The 12,880-nt window shown below is 41.8% G+C and overlaps 1 protein-coding gene across 2 annotated transcripts in view; it reads left to right on the top strand.

Annotated features, from left to right (window-relative positions):
- Positions 1-12,880, top strand: part of LOC115154170 (opioid-binding protein/cell adhesion molecule) — a 377,660-nt gene that overhangs the window by 360,290 nt on the left and 4,490 nt on the right. For both annotated transcript variants that reach the window (XM_029700129.1, XM_029700128.1), the window contains 2 exons: positions 11,257-11,391; positions 12,243-12,363. In XM_029700129.1, coding sequence (XP_029555989.1) covers positions 11,257-11,391; positions 12,243-12,363 — 256 coding nt within the window. The remainder of the gene's footprint in view (positions 1-11,256; positions 11,392-12,242; positions 12,364-12,880) is intronic.

Here is a 12,880-nt window from a genome sequence, read left to right as displayed (position 1 = left end):
TCATGCTGAAACAGGAAAGGGCCTTCCCAAAACTGTTGCCACAAAGTTGGAAGCACAGAAGAGTCTAGAATCTCATTGTATTCTGTAGTGTTAATCCTATGACAGTGCCACGTTGAAAGACATTGAGCTCTTCAGTAAGGCCATTCTACTGCCATTGTTTGTCTCTGTAGATTGCATGGCTGTGTGCTTGATTTTATACACTGGTCAGCAACGGGTGTGGCTGAAATAGCCAAATCCACGCATTTGAAGGGGTGTCCACATACTTTTAAATATAGTGTATGAATGTGTTGATATCAATCACTGATATATGATTCAGTGATACATTTTTGGTGAAATATGTTATAAGATGTTTAATATATTTTTGTAGTATTGGCTAGGATTTATATTCCATCATATCATTTTAGGAGTAACGTGAAGGGCTGGATAACCTACGTGTAGCCACTTAAATAGCCTTCTTCACATGTATAGTTAGCCATGGTACTATGTGTCAGCAAACAGGCACAAGTTGCCCTCTCAGTTATCCTTTGAGAAAGCTGCTGTGTATGTAATTTTGCCTGTATCAGAGGTTTTTCTGATCCCTAGCAAACAGTTTTATCGCAGAGGATATCTGTTCAGCTGCACAGATGTGAACAATTTTGATTGCTCCAGTACTGTCTTACTTCAGGAATACTTGTTTGAACAGTGACAAGGAAAAACAAACTTCTTGGATAAATACAAGATAACAAATCATTCCCCCTTTTCAAGACGGCTGGCCAAGAAAAAAAAGAAGTGTTTTGAGCCGCTACACAAACCCATGTGAATATTTCACATGAAGGTTTCTCCTGAAGGAGTTTCTGAATTTTCTAGGGATGATGGTGTTGATGTCAGCCAAAACCAGCCTTTCAAAGCACTTCATGGCTACAGACGTGAGTGCTATGGGGCGGTAGTCATTTAGGCAGATTACCTTGGCGTTCTTGGGCACAGGGACTATGGTGGTCTGCTTGAAATGTGTAGGTATTACAGACTCAGTCAGGGAGAGGTTGAAAATGTCAGTGAAGACACTTGCCAGTTGGTCCACGCATGCTCTGAGTACACGTCATGGTAATCCGTCTGGCACCGTGGCCTTGTGAATGTTGACTTGTTTAAAGGTTTTACTCACATCAGCTACAGAGAGTGTGATCAGACAGTCGTCCGGAACAGCTGGTGTTCTCATGCATGCTTCAGTGTTGCTTGTCTCAAAGCGAGCATAAAAGGCATTTAGCCCGTCTGGTAGGCTCGCGTAACTGGGCAGCTCGTGGCTGGGTTCCCCTTTGTAGTCCGTAATAGTTTGCAAGCCCCTGGATATCACTCATTAGTCGTAACAAAATATGAACATAATCGCGGACGGTGACCTTGTATCAAATCCCGGCATGGCTGTTGTATTTAGCATAGAATCTTTGTGTTGTATTTTGTGTTGTATTTAGCATAGAATCTTACTGTGAAAATCTGACAGTAGAAAACCATTAGGCTTCTTCTGACAATACTTGCTTCTCTTATCCCGTAAATGTGTCATTATCATCCATAACTTTTTAATATTGTCAAACCACTCAACTGCTTCAGGATTCAAAAGGTAAAAGTGTTAAGCCTAAACACCACAGGAGAGAAAGGGCTTGATCTATACATGTAAGATCATGTTTGAATTGAAAACTTAATGTTAGGTAAGTTGTTCTGATTGTAATTAAAGACAGAATTGGAGGAAGACGTGAGAATGACAAATATACTCTTAATTGTTTGAAATCAGTGCACATAGCAGTGCACTGATGCTGGCATCTCCAGGTACACTATGAAAGTGATCTGATGGGCAGCAGATTCTCTCTGAATCGATGCCACCAAATACCCAGCATACCACAGGCTGAACTGCATCTTGTGTTGACCCAGCAAGTGGGCCTTATTGTTGGGTTGCCACCTCTGAGCAGTATAGCCCTCCTGGCTGAATGTATCTGGAGACATAGCTCTGGTGCACTTTATTTTAGAACTGTGTCTCCTGAAATGGCATGCATCATTACAAAAAAATATATAAAATACAACTTTATTTGTCGTATACACAGGATACAGCGGGTTGTAAATGGTGCAATTAAATGCTTACTTGCAAGCGACCTTTCAACAGTGCAGTGAAATATCAACATATCCTAAATAAAAGTAACTACCACAATAAGGCAATTAGTAAACAAATATTACAATTGATAAAAGTAGTAGTAAAACTAGCAGTAACGGTATGTACTATGAAATGTGTTTTGTCAGTGATAGTGTGTGTGTGTGTGTGTGTGTGTGTGTGTGTGTGTGTGTGTGTGTGTGTGTGTGTGTGTGTGTGTGTGTGTGTGTGTGTGTGTGTGTGTGTGTGTGGAAGAGCCATGGCTTTTGTGGAGTGATATATAACGGCGGTTTGTGGGTGACAAGTTGTCGATGTGTTGAGAGTGTCCCTGGTTTGAGCCCAGGTTGGGGCAAGGAGAGGGACAGAATCAATACTGTTACAGAGAGACAGTGGAAATAGTAGTTTCAGGTGCAGGTGAACAGCAGGTTGTGCAAGTGGACAGCTAGGCTTTTCAACAGTCTAATAGCCTTGTGGTGGATGCTCAGGTACCGTCTGCCAGACGGAAGCAGAGAGAACATGCTTTGGCTGAAGTCCTTGGTGATCTTCCAGGGGACAGTGCAGCTGCCTTTTCAAGCCAGACAGGATGCTCTGTAGATGCTGGTGTCTTTCAGGACAAGGCTCCCATCTGGCAACTTTTTGAAGATTGGTCACTCCATGTCTGCTGTGGAAATAAGGGGTTATTAAGTTACCACACCCAGTCTCAGGGATGGCTAACTCTGGAAATTCCTTTGGTCTATACTGAGTTAGGTAAATCAGTTAAAATGTTCTTGCACCTTATTAGTGGAACAATCTTCAAAATGTTCTTAAACTGTTCTGGTGCCTCTAGACAAACTATTTTCACAACCTGTCAACACACACAGCTAGCTACTGGTACTGTAAGTACTGTAAGTTGTTAGCTAACTGTACTAATGTGATGGAGCCTAATGCACTGATCTTAACTGCTAGTGCTAGATATTCCAACCAAAAACAGCAGACAACAAAATATAACATAAGCTGCCAAATGCACCCACACAAAGTAGGCTGTTGGATTGTCAAAGATTCTTACATCAGTAAAAATGCAAAACAACTATTCAGAAACTATTACAAAAATGTGATAACCTCTCTCAATAAGATTTAGTGCAGACTAGGCCTGACACAAAATGTAGAAATATTAGCCTACTTTGACAGCTATTCAGTAAATGCAGACAGATACAGAGACACACTCCATGGAAACGTAGGCTCCCCGCTTTGGCGTACTCTCCCTCTTCCTCCTCCTCTCCATTTTCCTCTTCCCCTCCATGTTCCTCTCCTCTTCACTATCTCCCTCCACTCTCCTCTTGCTCCACTCCTCCCTCCACATCTCTATCCCGCCATTCGTCTCTAACTCCTCTTCCTCCCTGCCTTTTGCTGCTGAGCCCTGACTCTCCACATTACTTACCTTGCTTTCAACGATCTAGACGAACAGAGTAACAGAGGGAGAGAGAGAGCGAAAGAGAGGGGAACGAACAGGAGACATAACAATTGTGGTCAGGATCATAATTCCTTTCTCTCTGCCTCTTGTTTACTCACACTCTCTCTTTCTTCTTGTCTTTCTGAATGTTCAATAGCTAATTGGAATCCTAATAAACTAAACTAAATCATGATGCTATACAGCACTTTCATTCAATCAATCAAATCCCATTACACACAAACATATAAAGTATAATCATACAGCTAGCTATACAGCACTTCAATCAATCATCAATCAAATGATTTTATAAAGCACTTAGTGGTCAGATTGTTTCTCAGTTCATTGTGTGCATATTTTTGTCAGACTGACGGATGATCAGGCAGGATAGAGCACACAAAAAGACGTGCAAAAATATGTTCATGATGGCCAGCAAGGTTAGATTATGAGCATAAAGGCTATATATGGTACACACACTTCAAGATCCATTGCCAGATGATTTAGTTAGCTGGTTGTAGGGGTGGAGTGATACGATCAAGTGACAGCGTCGCAAGCAAAGCACAATGTTGCTGCCTCCTCGTTTTCTTGCCTGACAGACAACTACATAGCTAGATATTGTTAACTGATTAGTTACGAAGTTGGGACAATTTCCAAGTGAATAGCACAGGTAGAAACAGGATAAAACAAGCAACTTGTCAGCTGGCTATGTAAACAAATATCAAATATTATTATTTGACCCTGCTGGTCATCTATGAACATTTGAACATCTTGACCATGTTCTGTTATAATCTTCACCCGGCACAGCCAGAAGAGGACTGGCCACCCCTCATAGCCTGGTTCCTCTCTAGGTTTCTTCCTAGGTTCTGGCCTTTCTATGGAGTTTTTCCTAGCCACCGTGCTTCTACACCTGCATTGCTTGCTGTTTGGGGTTTTAGGCTGGGTTTCTGTACAGCACTTTGTGACATCAGCTAATGTAAGAAGGGCTTTATAAATACATTTGATTGATTGATTGATATCACTACAACTCAATATTATTTCAGCTCCACTGCGCGAGCTCCTACCTTAACACGACAGGTAAGCAAGCTGTCAAATAATATGAAAACGAGGCAATGTATAGGCTATGAAAATCTGTAACTAGCAAACATGATAAACCATAACCTAAGTCCAACAGATACACACAAATTACTCTAATTTCTATTTTGTGGCTAGTTAGCAGGTTGACTGTATGGCTAGCATTAGGTAGTGAGTGACAGCTTGATGTTTTGCGAGCGCAGCACACATTTACAGCCACACAACTTTTCTAGCTAGCCTGACAGACAAACCTGACAGTTAATTATTCTAGCAACTATATGAAGCAGCTTGGGTCGTTTCCATATGAATTAATTTGGTAGAAACAAGACAAAACAACCGACTAGTTGACTATACAGGGCTAAACACTGCTCCACCACTGATGTGCTCGCCTGTATGAACCCAGTAATCATGATAGGACTGGCTAATCTGAGAGCTATTCCTTAAGTTTCACATCAAACATCGACAATACCAAATATATATCTGCTGTTTACTTATTTCACTCACCTCAACATCATTATCACTTTCAAAGTTAAAGGACATGTACAGTAATGAAGTGAAAAAAACATAGAAATGCATATCATAACCTGTTTCTCGTTGATGACAACAGCCACGTGAATAAGACAACAGGTTGTTAGCAAGTTCATTTAGCAATATTGACAAAGATATTGTTTGAAAAAGAAGGCAGTCTGCGGCCGCTATACTAATTTAAAGAATGGCTGTCATTGTATATATATTTTTTAAGATCTACACAAAATTCTCTGTAATAGCAAAGTGGAAGAAAAAGTATAACTTTTTTAAAGATGAATGATGAAGAATACACTAATATCTTGATTAGATAAGTCGATACATGTTAGAATCACCCTTTTCAGCGATTACAGCAGTGAGTCTTTAGGGGTATGTCTCTAAGTGCTTTGCACCCCTGGATTGTACAATATTTGCCCATTATTCTTTTTTAATCTCTTAAAGCTCTGTCAAATTGGTTGTTGATCATTGCTAGACAGACATTTTCAAGTCATGCCATGGATTTCAAGTCAAAACTGTAACTAGTCCACTCAGGAACATTCACTGTCATCTTGGTAAGCAACTCCAATGTATATTTGGCCTTGTGTTTTAGTTTATAGTAGCTGCTGAAAGGTGAATATGTCTCCCAGTGTCTGTTGGAAAGCAGACTGAACCAGGATTTTACCTATGCTTAGCTCTATTCTGTTCCTTTTTATCAACAACAAAAACACCCCCTAGTCCTTGCTAATGACAGGGATATTCATAACATGATGCAGCCACCACCATGTTTGAAAATAAGAGTTGTAATCAGTGATCTGTTCACTGATTAATGATTTGTATTCAGGACATTTATTGCCCCATTTATTGCAGCATTACGTTAGTGCCTTATTGAAAAAAAGGATGCATGTTTTGGAATACTTTTCATTCTGCCATTTAGGTTAGTATTGTGGAGTAACTACAATGTTGTTGATCCATCCTCAGTTTTCCCCTATCACAGCCATTAAACTCTGTAACTTTTTTAAAATCACCATTGGGCTCATGGTGAAATCAATGACAGGTTTCCTTCCTCTCCGGCAACTGAGTTAGGAAGGATGCCTGTATCTTTCTAGTGACAGGGTGCATTGACACACCATCCAAAGTGTAGTAACTTCACCACGCTCAAAGGGATATTGTCAGATTTCTTTGGTTACTACTTGATTCCATATGTGTTATTTCATAGTTTTGATGTCTTCACTATTATTCTACAAGGTAGAAAATAGTAAAAAAAAAACTTGAATGATTAGGTGCGTCAACTTTTGACTAGTACTGTACATGTAGGTAGAGGTAAAGTGACTATGCATGGATAATATATAGAGAGTAGCAGTAGTGTAAAAATGGGGGGTGGGGACAATGCAAATAGTATGTGTAGCCATTTGATTAGCTGTTCAGGAGTCTGATGGCTTGGGGGTAGAAGCTGTTAAGAAGCCTTTTTGACCTAGACTTGGCACTCCGGTACCGCTGTACGCACGACCCTCTGTATTGCCTTGTGGTCGGAGGCCGAGCCGTTGCCATATACCATGTGGTTATGCAACCAGTCAGGATGCTCTCAAAGGTGCAGCTGTATAACTTTTTGAGGATCTGAGGACCCATGCCAAATCTTTTCAGTGTCGTGGGGGGGAATAGGCGTTGTCGTGCCCTCTTCACGATTGTCTTGGTGTGTTTGGACCATGATAGTTTGTTGGTGATGTGGACACCAAGGAACTTGAAGCTCTCAACCTTCTCCACTACAGGCCCGTCGATGAGAATGGGGGCGTGCTCGGTCCTCCTTTTTCTGTAGTCCACAATCATCTCCTTTGTCTTGATCACGTTGAGGGAGAGGTTGTTATCCTGGAACCACATGGCCGGGTCTCTGACCTCCTCCCTATAGGCTGTCTCATCGTTGTCATGATCAGGTTTACCACTGTTGTCGTCTGCAAACTTGATGGGGTTGGAGTTGTGCTTGGTCATTCAGTCATGGGTGAACAGGGAGTACAGGAGGGGACTGAACACGCACTCCTGAGGGGCCCCTGTGTTGAGGATCAGTGTGACAGATGTGTTGTTGCGTACCCTTACAACCTGGGGAGGCCCGCCAGGAAGTCCAGGATCCATTTGCAGAGGGAGGTGTTTAGTCCCAGGGTCCTTAGCTTAGTGATGAGCTTAGAGGGCACTATCGTGTTAAACGCTGAGCTGTAGTAAATGAATAGCATTCTCACATAGGTGTTCCTTTTGTCCAGGTGGGAAAGGGCATTGTGGAGTGCAATAGAGATTGCATCATTTGTGGATCTGTTGGGGCGATATGCAAATTGGAGTGGGTCTAGGGTTTCTGGGATAATGGTGTTGATGTGAGCCATGACCAACCTTTAAAGCACTTCATGACTACAGATGTGAGTCCTACGGGTCGGTAGTCATTTAGGCAGATTACCTTGATGTTCTTGGGCACAGGGACTCTGGTGGTCTGCTTGAAACATGTTGGTATTACAGACTTTTTGAAAATGTCAGTGAAGACACTTGCCAGTTGGTCAGTGCATGCTCGGAATACACGTCCTGGTAATCCGTCTGGCCCTGTGGCCTTGTGAATGTTGACCTGTTTAAAGGTCTTACTCACATCGGCTACTGAGAGCGTGATCACACAGTCATCTGGAACAGCTGATCCTCTCGTTCATGCTTCGCTGTTGCTTGCCTTGAAGCGAGCATAGAAGTTATTTCATTCATATGGTAGGCTTGTGTCACATATGGTAGGCTTGTGTCACTGCTCGTGGCTGTGCTTCCCTTTGTGGTCCATACTAGTTTGCAAGCCCGGCCACATCCGGCGAGCGTTGGAGCCGGTGTAGTACGATTCAATCTTAGTCCTGTATTGACGCTTTGCCTGTTTGATGGTTTGTCGGAAAGCTTAGCGGAATTTCTTATAAGCGTCCGGGTTAGAGTCCCGCTTCTTGAAAGCGGCAGCTCTAGCCTTTAGCTTTAGCTTCTGGTTGGGGTATGTACTGTACGTTCGGTGACTGTGGGAACTACGTCATTGATTGATGAAGCCAGTGACTGATGTGGTGTACTCCTCAATGTCATTGGAAGAATCCCAGAACATATTCCAGTCTGTTCTATCAAAACAGTCCTGTAGCTTAGCATCTGCATCATCTGACCACTTCCTTATCGAGTGAGTCACTGGTTCTTCCTGCTTTGTTTTTGCTTGTAAGGAGGATAGAGTTATGGTCAGATTTGCCAAATGGAGGGCGAGGGAGAGCTTTGTATGCGTCTCTGTGTGTGGAGTAAAGGTGATCTAGAGTTTTTTTCCCCTCTGGTTTCACATTTAGCATGCTGGTAGAAATTAGGTTAAAGGTCCCAGCCAATAAGAGCGCCGCCTCTGGATGAGCATTTTCTTGTTTGCTTATGGCCTTATACAGCTCGTTGAGTGCCGTCTTAATGCCAGCATCGGTTTGTGGAGGTAAATAGAGAGCTCCGAAAAATATATATGAAAACTCTCTTGGTAAATAGTGTGGTCTACAGATTATCATGAGATACTCTACCTCAGGTGAGCAAAACCTTGAGACTTCCTTAATATTAGATTTCGTGCACCACCTGTTATTAACAAATAGACACAGACCACCACTGCTTGTCTTACCGGAGGCAGCTGTTCTATCTTGCTGGTGGACCGAAAAACCCGCCAGCTATATGTTATCCTTGTCATCGTTCAGCCACAACTCTGTGAAACACATGATATTACAGTTTTTAATGTCTCCTTGGTAGGATAGTCATGATTGGAGCTCTTGGAGCTCATCCATTTTGTTATCCAATGATTGCACATTGGCTAATAGGACTGATGGTAGAGGGGGATTACTCACTCGCCGTCGGATCCTTACAAGGCACCCCGACCTACATCCCCAATATCTCTGTCTCTTCTTCATGCGAATCATGGGGATTTCGGCCTTGTCGGGTGTCTGAAGTAAATCCTTCGTGTCCGACTCTTTAAAGAAAAAATGGTTGTCTAGTACAAGGTGAGTAAACACTGTCCTGATATCCAGAAGCTCTTTTCAGTCATAAGAGATGGTGGCAGAAACATTATGTACAAAATAAGTTGTATATAACGCAAAAAAACACACAATAGCACAATTGGTTAGGAGTCCGTAAAACGTCATCCATCTCCTCTGGCGCCATCTTTGTCCTTCTTTGCGAGGCATTGGAAAACCTCTCTGGTCTTCATGGTTGAATCTGTGCTTGAAATTCACTACACGACTGAGGGACCTTACAGATAATTCTATGTGTGTGGTACAGAGATGGGATAATCATTCAAAAATCATATTAACCACTATTAATGCACACAGAATGAGTCCATGCTACTCATTATGTGAATTGTTAAGCACATTTTACTCCTGAACATACTTAGGCTTGCCGTAGCAAAGGGGTTGAATACTTATTGACTTAAGACATTTCAGCTTTAAATGTGTTATTAAGTTGTGCAGTTCAGGCTGTAACACAACACTATTTGGAAAAGTTAAGGGGTGTGAATATTTTCTGAAGGCACTGCACCATGTATATGGTGCCATGTTCCCTTGGGTTTGCAGATACAAAGGAGTGACTGAATCACGAATCTTAAGACATTACCTAAACTTTTTCACGTTAGTTAAAAACCTAGCATAATTATTTTATCGACTTGACTGAAGATACAGGCATAACCGATTCTGCCATCTTTTGCACATGGAGTCGCTGAAGCCTGAATTATCATAGGTTAACCTTGCCATCACTCACCCGATCACTGCCTGCAACCATAAAATAACACAGTAATGGCCAATAACTCAATTTCCACTTCTTCGCCTCAATCTGCATAATGTAGATAGAAACACATTATAAAATGTTAAATTATCTGTACTTCCATTTCCCATGGCCCAGCACATTAAAGTTAAAAGCAACAACCCAGCCAGGACAACCTTTCCAGTCAGTCCCTTGTCAGTTGCAGCAGAAGCAGCAGTAGCTGTTGGTGGGACCAGGGCTTGGGGAAAGTAATGAGATCATGCTAATGTCGAGATATTGCTGTATGTGACATTTCAGCTGATTGGGAATGGGTTATCTCCAAGTAAAGGTGCCGCTCCATTTCAGTCTCAGCCCCATTGCCTCCTGCTCACACACAGACACACACACACACACACACACACACACACACACACACACACACACACACACACACACACACACACACACACACACACACACACACACAGAGGAGAAATAACTGATACCGGCACGTTTCTTTGAATAGCAAGACCTTAGAGACTTTATGATGTCCGTCGCGGAAGCAGTGGGTAGAGATTATACCACAGTACTGCTGATGTCTGAGGAAATGTTATTTTATGTGATGTGTGTTGACATTTGATAACATATTGAGGGCCAGTGTTTCTGTAATGTGCTACCTGCTGCTGTTGTGTACAAGACACAGCTACTGTAACTCTTGAGAATTTCCACCTTGAGTGGCTCCTGCTTTCAAATGTTCAACCAACAGGTGTAGAAATGTCACGTTGTAGTGTCTGATGTATAGCCTACACGCTACCTTGATCAATGCTGCAGACCATTTGAAAGGGTGATTTCTATGCATCTTGGATCTCACACCTGTTTAACCTGGTTACAAGTAATGTTTCATGCTCGCTAGACCATTAGAAAACAGAAGTATGTTTGCATATGTGTGTGTCGAATTCAAGGGCTGCTGCTGCTATGAATTTATTATGGTTCTTTTTTTTAAATATAAAAAGCACAACACTCGCTCACCATTACAAATTCTTTGTTTTATTTAGGCAAGGTTAAAAGATGAACATTTCGGCCTTCATTGGCCTTCATCAGAAGAAAGGCGAAACGTTAAATAAAACAAATAATGTTTAATGGTGAACGAGTGTTGCGCCTTTTCCTTTTCAATTATGATTATATTTTTGAGTTGCACCTCGACTCACGTTAGTTGAGCGCCCTCCACTTCTTTCCAACTGTGTATTTTTATGAAATAAACGTTTGAGTTGTTATGTGGGTTTTTGGGGAGATATTTTAGATAAAAAATATAGAAACAGCACTTCAATCATGGGGGGTTTGGTAATAATTTATGCACCGCTGTATGCTTTCTAGTTTTAAAAACAGATGTTATTGTGTTATTTTTCAGGATACAAATTTGTCACTGAAGGGGAATATGTTGATATGACAGCGATCACTAAAGAACAGTCGGGATCGTATGAATGCATCTCCTCCAATGACATCTCAGCCCCAGATGTGAAGACAGTGAAAGTCACAGTCAATTGTAAGCATGAAAACAAACAATGACGCCAAACACCACAACACTCAAACAAAGCTAAATGGTCATCTTATTTGTTGCTATTTTATCAGCCACATGGTTTTCCCAGGCTGTTGTTGATCCAAGCTTGTTTTAAGAGCTTATAATAAAAACAAATATTTAACTAGGCAAGTCAGTTAAAAACAAATTCTTATTTACAATGACTGCCTACCCCAGCCAAACCCAGACAACACCGGGCCGACAAGCGCCGCCCTATGGGACTTCCAATCACGGCCGGATGTGATACAGCCTGGATTCAAACCAGGGACGGTAGTGACACCTCTTGCACTGAGATGCAGTGCCTTAGACCTCTGCACCACCCAGGAGCCCATTTTTTTTATTAGGGTTATTAAGATAATTTTAGAAGCCTCTTGTTAGTTTAACATACTAGCTTGAGTGTACATTGTTATCTACAGAAAATATACTGACCCACCTTACAGATTATTCAGGATAGTAGATACTTCACCTGTTTGAAACAGTTCACTTTAAAGGACATCAAAGTAATGGTTATCAGGTAGGTAGACACAGCAATATGACATCATACACAGCGGGAAGAATTCTTGCCTGCAGAAATCAAAAGCATAATTTCAATCTGTCAAGACTGCCAAAACAGGCTATTTCCAATGTGCGCCCTCCTGTGAGGAATACCCACATTAAGGAAGACCCAATAGTGGCAGATTTTTGTTGTTGTTGATTTCTGTAAGCAGGAAGTTGCCCCGCTGCATGTGATGATGTCATGTTGCTGAGTCTACTTTTAATAAATGTATATGCACTGCTATAAAACTCATTAAATAACCTCAATTTCATACATCTTACAGATGCTCCCTTCATTTCGAAGGCCGGGAGTACAGGTACCCCAGTGGGCCAAAAAGGGGTGCTCCAATGTGAGGCCTCTGCTGTTCCTGGTGCAGATTTTGAGTGGTACAAAGAGGACCGCAGGTAAGTCCTAATAGATCTTTTAGAAAAGAGTCTAGGTTTTAAGGGTCTCAGTTTTGGCCTTTGTTGGTTGTAAGTAGATGTAAATCCCCCAGTTGTTTTTATTCTCCACTGGCAAAATGTAATTTTGTCTCATTAAGAACCTACTATTAAAAGTACTTTCTTTGGAGAACAATTTCTAATCTAAACCATCATGGCCACCAAAGGCGAGTTGTATTTCTTTGCATAATTCGTTTCTGTCAATGGGCTGCGTTGCTTGGACAACCTCTGAGAAAGTACAGGGGGGTTTATAATGAATGACTACGCTTCAAATAAATCTTGTTTCCCAAAGAACTGGCACAAGCCAGTGAAGCGTGGGGAATATTAGCAGTGCAGCCAAAGAGAAAATGTTACACAACGCAGGTTGTTGTACAGCGATGCAGAGCAGTCGTCTCAGCACGACCTAATGAGCTGTGTTCGGTATGAGGGCTCGAGAGACTTATTTGAAAAGTATTTTTGTCCATAAGTTCCCGAGACTAAT

Source organism: Salmo trutta, chromosome 19 (assembly GCF_901001165.1).
Source record: "Salmo trutta chromosome 19, fSalTru1.1, whole genome shotgun sequence".
Classification (NCBI taxonomy): domain Eukaryota; kingdom Metazoa; phylum Chordata; class Actinopteri; order Salmoniformes; family Salmonidae; genus Salmo; species Salmo trutta.
The sequence above is the reverse complement of the archived record's forward strand: the minus strand, read 5'-3'. Positions and strand labels throughout refer to the sequence as shown.